This window comes from Bactrocera tryoni, chromosome 1, assembly GCF_016617805.1.
Source record: "Bactrocera tryoni isolate S06 chromosome 1, CSIRO_BtryS06_freeze2, whole genome shotgun sequence".
NCBI lineage: Eukaryota > Metazoa > Arthropoda > Insecta > Diptera > Tephritidae > Bactrocera > Bactrocera tryoni.
In genome coordinates, this window is record NC_052499.1 from 26,559,180 (window position 1) to 26,576,113 (window position 16,934).

Genomic DNA, 16,934 nt, shown 5'->3' on the forward strand with positions numbered 1-16,934 from the left:
TGTAGCAAAACATTACAAAGTGGCGGCGCTGATTGTTTCCCTTGTCTTCTCGCACATTCAGCCGAATTTGCTGTTGCTCCGTCCATCAACACTCCGCTCGCCAATAAAAAGTTTCGCTAATAAATGCCGACAGTTTTATCACCCAACAGCAGCTGCGAAAGCAAAAACAAAAACAACAAAGTAAATTAACTAAAAATGAGAAAATCGCCGCTGCCATTTTTGGGCTTTTATCAGCGTTTGTTGTTGTTGTTTTGTTTTTTGTTAATTTAAAAATCTGCCTTTTTCATGCCGCAAATCAAATTATGCTAATTAGACGCCTCGTTATCTTTATGACACTTTGCATATGTGTACATTTTTTATTGCTGTTGTTTTTGTTTTGCTATTTGGAGTCGCAAGTTCCTCGTAAAGCAGTTCGACACATGTCAGCAAAATGTTTCTCTTTGAAATGCAAGCCTGTTTGTGTGTGTGTGTATATTTGTGATTTGGTGGGAAGCGCCGCCGTGTAGCAGCGTTGGTGTTGCGGGCAAACAATGAAAATTTCAAAAAAATTGTGGGGAGAAAGATTGTAGTAAAAGTAAAATATCACACTATTAAAAATTGAAATTAAAATTTACGAAAATTAAGGAAATATTATAATATTAAAAATTAAAATCTTAAATTACTAGCTTATGATTATTTTTTAATTACGAAATAAATAAGCAAAATATTTAAAATGTTTAAATAATAAAAATAATCATAAAACTCAAAGACACAAATTCAAAAAATTAATAAAAATTAAAAAAATAAAAAAAAATTCAAAAATTAATTAAGAAAATTTAAAACATTAATTAAGAAAATTTTAAAAATTAATAGAAAAAATTAAGCATTAAAATAGAAAATTCAAAATATAAGTGCAAAGCTAATTAAAAAAATTAAATTTAATGTTAATTTAAAATCAATTTTAATTTTGTTCTTAAAAAATTGAGTTCAGCACAAACAATTAATGCAAATCAATCAAATTGTACTTAATTTTTTAAATTCGAATTTAAATATTTTTATTTTTTTATATAATTTTTGTAAGTATGTATATATTTTTGACTGTGTTGTTTGAGAAAAAAAATTAAAAGTCTTAATCATCAATTGCTTGCTTTGTGGCACAATCTTGTCCTTACAAATAAAAAATTGGAACAAAAACAATTGCAACAACAACAGTCCGCCAAAAATATGCACGCCAACAACACGTAATTTACAGCTCCGCGGGTTGAGCAAGCGGCCGAGGCGTTCGGTGATCGAACAGTCGTCCGTCCGCCGGCTTTCCAGCCGACTGGCTTCAATTCACCAATTTCTTCATTTGTATCGCCTTGTGCTTTTATTTTAATTCCACGCGCAACCTTTTTGTTTTTGCGCTGCCGGCCGACAAGAATTCTTCAACTTGAGCTTATTGTCTCTCAGCATTATAGAATTTGCCGCGCCGATTGTCGCCGCTGCCGCTGTGTCCGCTTGACTGCAATTTTGTAGCATTTTGCTTAAATACCACGCTGAAAGATTTATTGTCATGTTGCAATGGTAACTTGCCGGCTGGCTGGAATTCGCTTCTTCACAAGACTTATGCGCAGCAGCGCGGAATGCAACATCTTTTAAGTGGAATTGTTGGAAGGCCAGCGTTGGTGCCGACAAGCAGCGTTGAAAAAGAACAAAATAAATTACGTGTTAACCGAAATGAATTGCTTTATAATACGATTAGTTGGCGGCGCGTGCAAATAATTTAAAAATAATATTTAAAATAAAATTTGTTTGTCTTTGCTGGGTGGATGATGAAGCTGCCAGTGGGTAGATCAAACGATTATTTTTGTGCAGTTGTGAATTTTAAGAAATTTTTTTAACTAAACTAAAAGTCATATTTTTATTTTTGAAATTTTTTTATTTATTTTTATTACGAAATTTTTTTTTTAATTTTTTTATTTATTTTTATTACAAAAATTATTTTTTTTTTTAATTTTTAAATTCTTAATTTTTTTTTGAAAAACTTGTGAAATTTTTTTAATTTGTGAAACCATTTTAAATTTTTTATGTATTTACTAAATTGTTGATTTGTATATACATATTTTTGTAATTTTTTTAAATAATTTTCTCTCCAAAAACTACTAATCATCACGTTTATGCTCTCCTTTCTCCAGGTCCACAGTTCCGGTTTGTTCGAATTACGTTTACGTTATTTCAACAACGATTACGGTCGCGACAGTGAGGGCAATTGCTGTAGCGGCATTTCCGATCCGCAAACAGGCAAATGTATCGGTACATGTAAGACACGGTTTCGCGTTTGTCTCAAACACTATCAAGCCAAAATCGATACGACATCACAGTGTACGTTCGGTGACGTTGTGACGCCGGTACTCGGAGAGAACTCGGTAAACCTAACGAATACGCAAAAATTCAAAAGCAAAGGCTTCACGAATCCCATACAGTTCGCCTTCAATTTTGCATGGCCGGTAAGTGAAAAACACTTTTTTCCAACAAAAATTTTATTTTTAATTAAGTTTAAGCTTATAATGTAATATTAATTTACTAATAAATTAATTTAAAAATCCGAGTCGTTGTTAGCAAGAAAAAATCAAAGAAGAAATAAAACAAAAGTTGTCGGCTAAAGCCAGGAAAAAGTTCAAAGTTATTGCCGCACTCACCGCCCAACAACGAAAAACACTAAAAAATTAAATACAAAATTTTACTGTTATATTTTTACGTCTCTTTATTGTCTATTTTTGCCGAGTTTTTGCACAGCAAAGTGAGGACACACACACACGCGCACACATAGGCAAAACGCTGCTATAAATTAATGCCTCACAACATTTTCGAGTTATTTTTAAACAAAATCCAAATGTATAGATACATTTACAACAACAAAAGGCACACTTCGTCGTCTATAGGCTGCGGCGCGCTCGGCTGTCGAAACGGGAAGTGATTTGCTTTGACTTGCAAAAGCTAAAAAAGTGGGGAAAAAGTTTACGGTTGTTTTTGTTGCACTTACACGACTGTCGCGCATCATATGTTGCATGCAACATATACCTACATATAGCTGTGTGTGTGTAGACATGCGTTAAGCCACGCTAACTTGCCGCACTAAGGCAGCCATCGCAGCGCTTGCCAAGTGGCACATTTTCGCTTCGTGTTGGTATGATCTTTTGCCGTTGTTGTTGTTGGCCTTTTATGCTGACTGATTCATAAAATATGCATGTGAGTTGCGTATGTGTGTATTTATGGTTTATAAATAAACAGTTAGAGCTTATATTTAATATTTTAGTGTGGATTTTGTTAAGCATTTTTGTTGTAGATTTTGTTTTCTTTGTTCCATTTTCATTTTTTAAATTTTTTTTTAAACTTTTCGGTTTCACTTAAAACCGATTAACGAATCCATATAAATATTTTTATCGTCAGCAATTATTATTCTTCGCTGTTTATAATTTGTACCGCGTCCAAGCACGTGTCCTTGTCGCAAAAAGTACGTTACAAAAACGACAACAAAAAGTCATAAATGAGCTATGCACACAGAAACAAATAAACAAAGGCAAATATATTTATAGCTGGGGTGCAAAAGCATATCTACATATCTGTCGCTAAGCGCCGCCAACTGAGCGCACGATTACATATACACACATATATATATGTACATACATGCACTCGTTGGACAAGGGGTGGCTGACTGGTTGGCCGTTTGAGTGCGCGGCAACACCTAACCGCTCCGCGCCGCCACCACCACACACTTGGTGCGCCGCGCCGCCACTTCATAGCGCAAAGTAAACATTTCAGTTGCCGCTTTTTACGCCAAACAGCTGTCAGCTATTAAAATGCGCTAAAACCGCGTCGACTTGTATGTACCGAGCAGTGAACCGCCGCGCGTGCGCGCTTGTAAGTGTAGAGCAGCACCCCTTTTCGGTGGTGTTTGTGCGCACTAACTCGCTTTAACCCAACCACCACCACTACCAGCATGTTGAACACCCAACGGCCAAATCGTTGCGCTGCCATCACCTTAACCACCACCATTAGCAGCACTAAAACAACAACAAATAATACCAATCGCGCTCACTGCGCTTGCTGTTGTTTATTCCCTTGACGATTGCGCTTGCGCGGTCGCCTTTCCGCTTTGCGCGCGCTCGCTTTCTTGCTGCGTTTGGACTTAGCGGCGCCCCTTCTATACGGCTTGCTAATGTAAATACGCGGCTTGTTGTTATTTTTGCTGTGATCAGCACTTTACTTTTATGCTCTTCGAATTGGATTTTTGCCATTCAAAAGCATAACGCGTATATACATATGTGTTGCTTGCCCTCATATTCTAATTCATATTGCCGCTCTTCTACCGCCACCCAGCGCGCCTATTTAGTAGCTTTGGTTTCGTTGTTTCTTTCTGGCGCGTGTTATGGCATATCTTAGCCCCTACAAATTGCCGTTTTTCATTGGAAATATGTTTATCGCTGAGTAAGCGCAAATATTATTAATTTTTGTGTTCGAATTATATATAAATTTAATGGAAGCGCGATTGAATAAATATAATTTTTTTGGTTTTTATTTTATTTTTATTTTTTATTATTTTTAAATACTTTTAGTCTTAATTTTTTGCTTCAATTTCCTACTGAGTCGCTTCCTATACGCGCTCATATCGTACACACTCATTCCATTCACCAAAAACGCAGCGCCTACAAAGACATTTACAGCGCCTTAGCTATAATTGAATAAAACAGTTACATATTATGCATTTTACATTCTCCCCTCCCGCGCGTTGTCACCGCAATTAGTTTATTGCATCTTCGGCTAGCAGTCAAACAAATAATAATATCGCTCCACGAAGTACTCTGCGTTATATTGCGTGTTGCACACGTATGCTATGCGAGCGCCCCCTCATTTTCGTTGTCACCTATAAAGCACAATGCAGCGTTACTTGCAACAAAGGCAATAACAACAGCGCGCCCCTATTTCGCCTGCGCGGCATATTATTTTCGTAACACGCGTGAGTTTTGAGTACAAATATATACTTACATACATATATTTCTCAATAAATCTTAATCTCCTAAAATAAATTTTCACAATTTTTACATATATATTCTAATTAAAACGGCAGCGCTTACTTAAGGGCGGCTTTAATTAATGTATATATTTGTATGTGCCGCTCACTAGGTGTCTTCAAACTTCTAGCATATAATTTTTAATAATTTTTGTTTCATTATGGCATACCTGCATATTCTCTGGCAAGCATTCTACAGACGCGCTGCACTGTCTCTACGAGCCGCCGCGTTTGTGTATACGCTTTTGTTACCCCCGTCTTTGCGACGCACTCAAGCTTCACAATAATTCAGCAATTTTTAACGTATTTTTCAACTCCACTCTGTGTTCGCGCAACGGCATTTTTAACACGCACACATGCAACATATAATAGAAGATTCACTGCAGCGCCATAATGTTTAGCCTCTGATGTGGCAATGAAAAGTATTTCATCCTATCATACTCGCTGGCTAGTGGCGCGTATGTATGTATGTAACAACAATAACAACAACAATATTTTATTCTCACTTCAACGCTTGCATATGCGCACATGTACTTGCAACAGCAGTTTAGCGCAGTGAACTTTGTCAACATTGTGCGCATACAGCCACACATGCATATATACAACTTGCAACTCCTTACATAAGGGTGATTTACTTACATGCTACCTTCTTCTACTACCCACTTCTCTACTCACTTACTTGCGCTTACTTTTTACGCATGCCTTCTTCCGTTTGTCACCACCACCAGCACCAGCAGCATTTCCTATTTCACAGTGCCGCATAGTTGCTACACGCCATGTGTAATTACCGCAGCGCGCATGTGCAACGTCACTAGTCATCATCATTATCAGCTTGGCCGTCACTCTCTTTGCGCATATCCACTTTTCTCTGCACTAACTACGGCGCGGCGTTCGCTGTGCGATCAGCGTGGTGCCGCGGCCTGCGCGCTAGCTCGGCTGGTTGACTGGTGTCATTAACGTCGGCCATCAGCGCTTGTCAGCGTTCGGCGCGTCATTGTCGTCAACATTGCAAACGTCATCTTTATCATTTTCACAACAACAACGACAAATGCAGTTTTAGCAATTTAGTAGCGGTTAAGGGATAAGCCTCGAAGTAGCCGTGCATTTGCCTCACCGCGCCGCAAGGTACTTGCCACATCGCCAACTCCGGTTGCGCGGACCTCAAACCGCTACGACTGTGGCAAATTAATGTGGCACGTGAAATTCCGCGGTCGTGCTGTTTTTGCTGCTTATCTGTGAGCGCTGGCTTTTTGCGTTATCTATAATTGAATTGAAGTTTCTTCGTCTGCCATTATCCGTTTCTTCTTCCACATTGCTTTGCTGCCGCTAATTGCCGTCTGTCGCTGGCTTCCAAATGCTAGCCTGTGTTCCACATTGTTGCTGACGGTGAATATAAATGTATGTATATACAAAGATATATCTTATATACATATTATATATTATATACTATAATTCCTTCGCAACCCATTTTGTTGCACCATCTTTTGTGTTGCTCTTGTGAGTTTCTGGGTCATTGCGGCCCATGCTGCAGCGTGCTGTTTGGCGTCTGCACTAAACCAAATAAGCATTGAAAAAATAATTTACTTAACACTCGTCAATAATAAATGCGCTGTGATGCGTCAACAGCTTAACTCCATGCCACAAATACGCACTTTCTCAGCAGAATTATATCGAATTTAAAATAGCAAGAAATTCACTTTGCCCAACGAAAACACATAGACGCATTTACCAACTGAATTGTCAGACGACTGACAGCTAAAAAAGGTGAAGCCCCAGCATTGGATCGCCTGCGCGCGCCCCTTCGCAGTGAACGCCTGCCTTTGTGCCACTCATTTTGCAAGATCAGCCGCGTAGCACGCCTACTTTTCACATACTGTCGTCAGTCGCCTAAAAATAGCTATTGTCAAAGACACAACAACAACAACGCGCACGTTGGGGAGTGTAAACTTTGGGGTCCGCGCTGACGAAGGGTGTTGCTGGCTGCTGAAATTGAACTTTAATCTCAGGCGCGCAACATGCCATCAAATGCATATGTGCTTAGCTACGTATGCATGTCGGTGTATACACACTCTATATTTACTAACTCATTGACTTGTGGCGGTTGTCTGTAAATTTCTATATATGCAGCGCTTCTGTCTGCCCCACGTTGTTGCACGCGACCTAGCGTTTCATTGTTGCATGTCGTCGCGCAACACGCGCGGTGGCAATGATGCAAACGTGTGTATTTTTAGCGCAAACTGTCTACTGCTGCTGTAGCTTCTTCATTTCATTAAAAAGATCCGAAGCGGCGCAGCTACCCCTGAAGATAAATGCAAATAGAAGAAACAAGAAAACAATTTATGGGCGGCGCGACGGCGACAAATGAAACGCGCAGCAGTAGTAATGGAACTTACTGTGCGCCGTCATATATGCACTTTGTGGCTGTGTCAGACTTTTCGGTCGCCACTCAGTAGATCAAACTGCTGATCGCTTACTTGTCTACCGCTCGCAGACTTTTGCGACAATGCGCGCCTTGGCGCGTTCAGTGGCAACATCTTTGCAACATAATTCGCCACACCGGCATCGTTATTTCGCCAATGCCTTGTATCACCTACAACAACATGCGCCAGCAGCGCACAGCAACACCTTTGGCGGGTATTTTGAGGTGCGCGCGCGCTTTCTTTTCGCCACCTCATCGCGGCTTTTGTTGCAACATACTTGCCGCTTGCAATTTATTGCGCGCCAAACGGCACTCTGTGTGTCGTCTGATTTGCTTCCTGCCGTGCCCATATTTCTTATGATTCGCCTACAGATTTTTGCGCCCAAAATTTATTTTTGCCAAACGCTTTGTTAGCCAAGCAAAATTTATTATTTGCAAATTAGCAAATGCAATAAATGAGTATTGATTTTTGCCTTAAATTATTGCATTTGATTGTGCTGCGCGCACACAGCGCGCCTTTGCAACAGCAAGCGACTGTGCTCAACTCTTCATGCACTTGCGCGCCGTTGTGTGTTTGCGACTTTTTATGAGCTGCCGATTTTTGATTTGTGACTTGCAATAACTTCCTCTTCAGCGCGCCCAGCTGGTTACCGCGTGGCTTTGCTTGCCTAACACTGACGGTGCATCCATTCACCAACGCTGCGCGCAAGCGCTTTCAAATTGCTTGCACATCGCGCGGCATTTCAATGCCTTTTGCGCTTGAATGCCTGCTGCCCTAACAACTTTTTGCTTTTGAATTCTTCAGTTTAACTTGCCAGCACTTCAGCGTTGTATTTTGAGCGCTCCTTCTCCGAAATTCTCCGCAATGAAATACCTCGTCCGCAGTTTAGCGTAACGTTTCCGTCAGCCCACGTATAGTGGAAGAGCGCTAAATAAAAATATAAGCCAGAAATTAACACAAAAAATTACAAAAATTCATTTAACGAGTTTTCAATATTATCTATCTATTTTCGCTTTGTAAATTAATACGCACGCATCAAGTTCCTGCGCCTTTAAGCAATCTTTAAAATATACAAATTTCATATTTATCATTTGTGCGTTATCATAGTAGGAAGCGCGCGCCACCCACACACTCCTTTATTATGTTTTTGAAAATTATATTTTCCGCTGCAGCGCAACCTGTTTTTGCTTTCGAAATCGAAAGCGCAACAATTTACTGCAATCGCCGAATGGCCAAGGCGTTGGCGCATCCTCCTCTGCATATTTCACGCTTGCATTTTCGAGCAGCTTTATCTACATTTATTTTGTATTCAACAGCGAAATGAAGCCATACAACAAACAACTAACTACAATTTTAGTCGCCGCATGTGTGCTGTGTTTTTATTTTTATTCTAATTTTTTTTTGTTTGTATGAATTGAGGGCGCTTTGGCAAGTGGCGTGCACGCATGCGCCTAGCAACCAATACAGCTGAGCCTAGTACGTGTTAATAATCACGGCGCGCGCGCGCGCGCGCTCACAGTGCATTTCAAATGCCAGCAACTGTTGCGCTTGCCTCTCGCCTGCGCACACCGTTAGTTATGAATTTTGCTACTTGATTGCATTATTCATAGCAGGTCGACAACAGCAGCAGCAACAACGCGCTTGGCAGCTTTGCATTGGCACAGCTTGCGCCGACCACGCTCGCTCAGCTACGCCGGCCAACTTAGCGTATTTTGTTTTCCATTTATTTATTGTATAATATTTCTTATGGCCACTTTAAGCGCGCTGCATTGCGGCCAACGCGGCGTAGGCGTCGTTTTTTCCATTAGCACTCGGCAGCGCCTTTTCACTTTTAACTCATATACTTACAGCTTAGGTTTTCTGCTGCCACTTTACGTACATATATATTTATTGATAGTCTCGTGTGCTTATCACAATTTATTAATTTGTCGCTAATTTAAATTTTCATTTTTTATTTCTATTTTGTGTGTGCTTTTTCGAGTTTTTTACGACCGCGCTAATGGCGTGTGCTTTACGCTAATATTTCCGCTGCATTGTGACTTTATGCACTTTAAATTTATTGACAATTTTCGCTTTGTCGCCTATCGTCACCATTTTTGATTACCTTGTTCATGCAGATCGCCAATCTTCACCATTTTTAATGATCTTCTTTATGAAGACCGGTATTTCATGCTCCCCAACCAACTGAGTTTTAGTAAATTTCTCTTTTGCCACTATCTGCTTGTCATATTTTGAGCGGAAATCGTCTTTTGTTGAAAGTACTCGTTCGTGCAAACAGCGTGCGGCACGATCACTTTATATCTTTACTTAGTTTATCATTAAAAAGATCAACGCTTAAATCTTACATCCGTATAGTTTAACTCCAAGTAAATGTTTTCAAAAGCAAGCCTACAAAGTTTTCTTTTTAAACTTGTAGTGATCTTCACTGATCGTGTTAAGCATTCGCGCTCACTACTGATCATATATTTCTTCATATATTTCTTGCTGACAATATTTTTTTGGGCATCAATCAATATTTATAAAGAAATATCAAAATGTTTAACTCCAGTAATATGTTAAAAATCAGTGCTTCGCGATCACTGTAGATCAACATTTTTTTTTTATAATTTATTAAAGTAACCGTTATACCTTCTTTAAGCATATTAAGATATTTTACATATTTTATAAAGCGATCTTTAGCGATCGCGCGCACAAATTTTGAAAAATTTCAACATAGTACATAAGTATTTTGTTGTTGTTCTCCTTGTTTTCAATAATATTTTTCTTTTATTTCCTTACAGGGCACGTTCACACTGATCGTCGAGGCATTGCATGACACAAATAACAGCGCCAATACGCGCTCAAGCAGTAAGTTGCTATAAAAAATATTATTTCATATTCATTTCTAGTGTCTTTGAGCCTCTAATATTACCTAACCTACCCACATGTTCTCAACCGATCACGCCGTTCTTGGTAGCATAGTTTTTTGTTCGTCTAATTCCCTTAGCCACCGTTTCTAATACGAAACGCATTTGCTACCCTTAAATATGCCAATCAATTTACTTCACTTCCTTATTACTCCGATTACAGACAAACCCATATATTTACTACTTCCTTCAACGCGCACGCGCAGCACTTGCGATCATTTGCGCAACCCCAAGGCTACTGCCTGCCCTTAAGCTCTACGAAGACTTTTTCATTTCCATATACATATTGATATCCTTTTAATGCCATCCTTTTATATGCGCGCATCCTGTCAAACGAAAAAGGCAAAAATTATTATTGCGATCACTCGTACGAGGATCGACGCATTTCGCCTGTTTGCTGACATTTTCATGCTTCTGCCGCTTCGACGCGCCGCACCGCACCAACTTTGCTTTGTCATTTGATATGCGTTCTGGCAGCGAGGTTATTTTTAATTTTTTGTTGTTGCTTTTTTGTGCTTCTAAAACCTAAGCGCCTGACACTTGCGCATCATCCTGCCACAAACTACCCCTTTGACTGCTGTACACTGCTGAACAGCCCCATTTTGGGTTGTCTTGCGACTAACATTCTTACCACATTCTGTGCCGTGTTGTTGCTGTTGCAGATTTCCGGCATATTGAGTGGTTTTAAATATCAGTCTTTGTCCCTGGTTTTTTGCACATCGCTGCGCGCATGTATATGTTGCCACTTAAAACAATATTCGTTGCTATAGCTTGGCTTATCCACCGCTTGCAGCTCCCGCATACTGTTGTTAAGGACGCCAGCGCGTATGGTTTGTGGTTGTTGTTGTTGCTATTCACAAAAACCTTGAAATGCGTTGCACTTCATTTCATGCTTCTGCAGTTTTTAAAGCTTTCATTTGCGGCTGCCACAGAACGGAAGTGTGCACGCCGCTCACTACCCGCGCTACCGCCTGGGCAACGCGCTTGTTGCCCTGCCATGTTTGTGTCTGCCGCAATTTAACGTCGCTTCGTTATTTCACGACTAATTCTCCATTTAGTTGGTATTAATTTAATTTTAGCCACAATTAATTTAACCAACATCCAATACGCCATCTACGCTAGCGCGCCTGCACCTTTCGACAGTCAGCCAACAGCAACAACCCGCGCTCGTACTGCCATCTGCCTGCCTTCTGTGTGGACAGTGAGTTGAACGGACGAGCGCGTCTGCAAATGCTGCAATTACTTTGACGTGTAGCAGCACTCGCCGTTGTTGCCACAGCGCCGCTTTTGCTATTGCTGGCTGCCACTCGTTAAATGTTGCAAATATTTTAATCCAGTCGGCAGCAGCAATGTATGCGACCGCGTTTTGTGTTATTGCTGTAGCGCGCTTGTTCGCCTATTTACAGTGCGCCATTAAAAAGCGCCGCCGAATCACGACTTTTGTGCGCGCTGACTGGCTAACTGGTTGCATGATGTCTGCATGTCTGTCGTCCACACTGCCTGCTGTTGGTAGATTTCATTGTCTACTCTTTGCCAACACCACGCAACATTTCAATGTTGCACGCGCTGCTGTGCTGCTGCGGTGGCTCGTCGTTCCTGCTGCTTGGTAGTTGGCATGTGGAATCGCAGAAATAACTCGCGCGCTATCAAATTTTTAAATTGTTTTTATTTTCACTTTTTTATTTAGTGGATTTTATTTATTGTCTCGCTGGCTGTCGCCTAGTAACAAGCGCTTAACAGTGTCGCTGGGCTGCCTGGTTGCATGCTTGCGCCTTACAACTTATCCGCGTTCTTTGCTATTTCACAAAATCGAAGTCAGCGTTCATGTTGAGCCTCGTGTAATCCATCTCGTGTGTGTATACTAGTGTATATGTATGCGCTCCCTTTTATAAGCACGAATGCTGCGCTTTACTTCGCTTTTAATTTAATGCCAGCCAGCAAACCAAAGTACCTGCTGTTGCATGCCGCATGTTTCTGTCTGCCGCACAAGCAACACTCCGGCTGATTCAAACATTGCTCGCCCTTTTTATTAATTTTATTTCCCCGTTTTCGCTTGTACGCCACCCAACGCCCGCCTGCCGCCTCCTATCGCGCTGTCAACCGCACGCCAAGCGCGCATTTATCGCCTGCTAACTGCAACATCAAAGTTTTGCTTCTTTTTGCTCGCGCATTTCGGTTGTTGCATGCCAATAATGTCGCATCTGTTTGTTGCCTGCCTGCGTTTTTTGTTTGCTGGCTACAGACGCATCTTCGATTTCCGTTGCTGTTAACTTTTTGCTGGTTCATCGTCGCTTTGTTGCAATTTAAATTCCTTTTGATTATTCAAAGCGATAAAATTGTTTTGTCCTGCGACAAAAAAGCCAGCATACACACGTGCGCGTGTGTGTATGAGGGAGTACAAGCAGCGGCGTGGCATGTTGCACATCAATCGCGCACTTTGCAGGCTTTAGCATGCGCTGCGCAGCGCTTTTTGCTGGATTTTTTGGCATATGTCAACATGCCGCGACCACACAGTGCTTGTGGCAAGTAGGCGCAAACGTGTATGCTGCTTTTTGCTACATATTTTTGTATTTTTTCGAAACGCTTTGGCTTTTTTGTAACAATATGCACTTTTTTCTACATTTTTAACCATAAATTCCTTTCTTCTCAAGAGTCTATATGAAATTTTTCAATGCCTCGACCTACAAAACCCACAATATTGTAAAATTCATTTGATTTTAATGTTCTTTCGTTGATTCTCACTTGCCTAGCTCGTCTCACGTTGCTTAATTTTTTTATTTTCCAGTTCCAATGTCACTTGTTAATCGTCGTTGGCAGCGCATATTACAGCGCAGCAGTGACCTGCAGCATTTTTTGTACACATTTACCATTTCTAACAACGAACTTCTCACATTTCCAATGGCAATCGGTGCCAGTCAACAGCTGCTCTACCTGCCAGCGGCGTTTTTCTCTTCATTTTTTATTGTTCTCTGCCTTTTGTAATGCTTTAATGCCTATTGAATGCTTGCTTGCTTGTATGTTAATATGTTGCCAGTGTGGCATACTATTCGTAGCAATTTTCCCAGGCCTCCTCGATGCGATTGATTTATGTTTCCTACTTCTGCCTAGAAAATACTCAAACTGCCAATAATACTTTCTTTTTCTTCAGCCTTTTCTTCATTATTCGGCCACTTCATTGTCTAACCAAACATTTATCGAACGTTTTCGTTTGCTCAGCAGACACTCCGCGGCCTATAGCTGCTATTGGTGTTTCCTTAATTAAAAATTTCCTTACACGCCATACACTCTTGCCTAAAAATAGGTAAAAATAGGGCTTTGTGGAATTTTAATTATACTTTTTCATGCGCATCAAACACAAAAAGGTCGAAAAAATCTCATACGTCGCTTCTTCCCAGCCTTTCTGCCTTTGTTGCACACTTTTTTCCATAGAAAATCGAAATAACTCCTACATCATCCTAATGATTTAACATTGCCACACGATTTTTCATTTTCCATTTCAATGCAGTCGCCGCGCCGCCGTTAACCTGCAATCTCGGCTTAGCTGCCGGCCTACCTGCTTGCCTACATGCCAATGGCGCGCAACGCCTCCTCTACACTTTTGTGGTTTTTGTTGTCGTTCGGCCGCTGTTGCATGCGCTGGCATTTCACTTTTTGTCTGTGCACTGCGTGCGTGTCCTGCTGTGCGCATCCTGTTGCGATTTCTACTTCTCCTTTCAAATAACTGGCTGCGCGCACTTGCAGTGCCACCTTCGCCGCCAACAAAAACTTGCTTGCTTGTGTGAATCCCTGTGTGTGCGTTGCACGTTGCTTCGTTTGATGTTGCATGTCGTTTGTAGATTTTTATCGCGATTCGTAATATTATTGCATTTTTTGCAGCAACTCTCAGTCTTTCAACTCCTTTGAATTTAACGCGCTTTAATTTTATGCCATATGACTCGACGCTGCTGCAACTCTTGTCAAGGATTAATTTCATTAAATTTAAATTGTTGTTGTGTTGTTGGTGTATTTCGCTTTGGCTTTTTTGTTTAATATTGTTTCTGGTTACTTTTTTCTTGCCGTCCTTACTTTACGCCTGTCCAACGCTATCTGTCCAGCTGTCGCACACCGGCTAAGCGTCCAACTAACCAGTTGTTGCTTGCAACAACTTTTAAATTCAGCATAAATTACGCAAAAAATGCCATGTTTTTTGTGCGCGCCGCATGGCGTATTGCTTACAGCACTCGTCGAGTGCATAAGGTGCTTCGGTGCGATACACACGCTGGCGTTTCAACTCTTACTCATGTAGATTATAGCATCAGCATTAAATAATTTTGTATTCTTAAGATAACCATCGTCTCTCGACTAATGGAATTTGTATTTATTCTCTGACTCAAGATCCCATATAATATCTTATGCCTGAAATCAGCCAGTTAGTTAAGCAATCTGGAATCTCATCATAAATTGTTTCATGTTGCGCTAACTTTTCTGCTGAACTTGGTTTGTTCACTTATCACTTTATTTTCTATGATTTTCAATTAATATTAACTTCGAGTTTTTAATCTTACCACGCAACTTTCTTTGCGCTAAGCTGTTTTGTAATATTCGCCACTTGTTTTGCATAGAGGTCATGCTAACTGCATTCTTCATAATTTTAATTTACGCTTTAATCTTTCTTTTACATTTTTCTTTAGAATTCTTTCGCTGCGCATTATCTTTTTGTGTGTCGTGTTTACTGCTGCTTCTTAACATTTTAACCTCTTCTTGCTGGAAACGCTTCTACACCTACCAATTAATCTCTGCCAATGCCACAGCCAAGTTGTTGGTGCTTTTAAGCGCTGCTGCAAGTGCTTGTTGCAAGTTGTTAAATGCTTATCTTTTAATTTTAACGTGATGCTTTGCTTGGCTGACTCGCCGCCCGACAGCATATCGAAAATATTTTCTGATCTCTCTGTTTTTATTTTTTTTTGCGTTTTTGTTTCGCCTCTTGCTTCGCGCGTCGTTTGTGGCCTGAGTGGCACTTGTGCTCTGAAAGTTTTGTTGTTCTTATGTGTTTATACGCTGTTTCAGGTTTGTTTTGTAGTTGTTATTTCTGCGTTCACTTGTTGCTTCTTGTTTTTGCGGCTGTTTGCGTGTGTTCGTTTGCTTCGTTTAGCTTTTGTTGCTCAGCAGCGTTGCAGTCTGACTGTGTTTCAAACGCAGACATGATATGTTTCCAAACTAGTTTTTATTAATTTTTAGCGTTTTTCGCTCGAAATCTCGCACTAATTAGGCCGAAAATTCATAAAATAAATTTATTTATTTGGTCATACGCCGTGTAGTACACCTTTTCATTGTCAACTGCAGGAAATTGTATGCATTGCAACTCACATATGTATGTAAGTGTGCTTGCAACACAACTGTCACACAGCTCTGCTCGCCCGATGACAACCGCTCAGCCTGGCAGCAAGTTTTGTGGCACTTGACCAGTTCCACCGCAAACTTCCAGCCAGCTAATTGTGCTAATACGCGGCTAGTGCAACCTAATGGCGTTCTCGTGGCAGCCAGTTTGGCCACGAACGCGCTGACAGTCGAGTCAATTCTAACTAGACTGCGGTAAATATGCGAAAAATGTCATTTTCTATTGAGAACTCGTGAATTTGGTAAATTTCATACTTTTTGCAACATGTTGGTTACAGCAAAAAACCGGTTGACACGAAAAAAATACAAAAAGAGACACAAAAATGTCTGCCAAATTTTGCAATGCTCACAAATTAAGTTAATTAATTAACAAGCATATGTTGCCAGCGTAAATTCGAATTCGAAAAAGTCAGAATCAAAATTTGTAAAAAAAATTGCTGAAAATTTCAAAAGCGACGCGGAGTATGGCACCTGTTCTAGGGCAACTCTTTTCGTCAAGTTTTTTCGTACGATATCTGTGTAAAAATAGTAAAATAAGCTTGCATGTTAGAAAAAACCGCTAAGCGCATGTGCTGGGTCGCCAAGTCACCACCAACGTGCAGCAGCTGGCTAAGAGACTGGTTAGCTGGCATGCAAGCTTACTACTGCACACAAGCGGAGATTTGTGTGTGTCACAGCATGTCTGCGCCGCCAATGTGGCATGTGGCACAGCGCAGTTGCATACACACATGCGCACAGCCGTACAACAAGCACTCACAGTGCTGGCATTCCATTGGATTTTCGGAATTTTTGCGTAGCAACTTCATGTGTCTTTCTGTCTGTCTGCTGCTTCGGCTGCCCGTTTGTTGCTGCCTATGCGCTGGCAATCAGCTAAAAGCGCTGCACATTTGCGTTAGCCATTAGCTGCTTATTTTTGTTAGTTTTGTTTGTTGTTGTTGTGGTCTTCGCTGCGTTTGCACACCAGCCAAGTCGTCAACTTGCTGCGCGCATGCCTTTTTTCGCCTCCTCTCCCGCGGTTGCTTACAATTTCTGCACACATACGCCTGGCGCAGCACGCCACAACGTCGCTGCCCGCCGCGCATGCGCACAGTTGGATTTGTAGTATGACAGGTTATTAGACGCACATTTTTTTCTACTAATTTTAGCACAAGCACACCGCACATACCCCAGCAGCTAACTGGCGCTTTGTTGTTGTCATTC

The 16,934-nt window shown here is 40.9% G+C and overlaps 1 protein-coding gene across 1 annotated transcript in view; it reads left to right on the forward strand.

Moving 5' to 3' along the window:
- The window catches only part of LOC120766462 (neurogenic locus protein delta), a 58,711-nt gene that overhangs the window by 14,872 nt on the left and 26,905 nt on the right, over nt 1-16,934 (forward strand). Inside the window, exons 2-3 of the mRNA XM_040091991.1 lie at nt 2,157-2,468; nt 10,233-10,299. Of these exons, the coding sequence (XP_039947925.1) occupies nt 2,157-2,468; nt 10,233-10,299 (379 nt within the window). The remainder of the gene's footprint in view (nt 1-2,156; nt 2,469-10,232; nt 10,300-16,934) is intronic.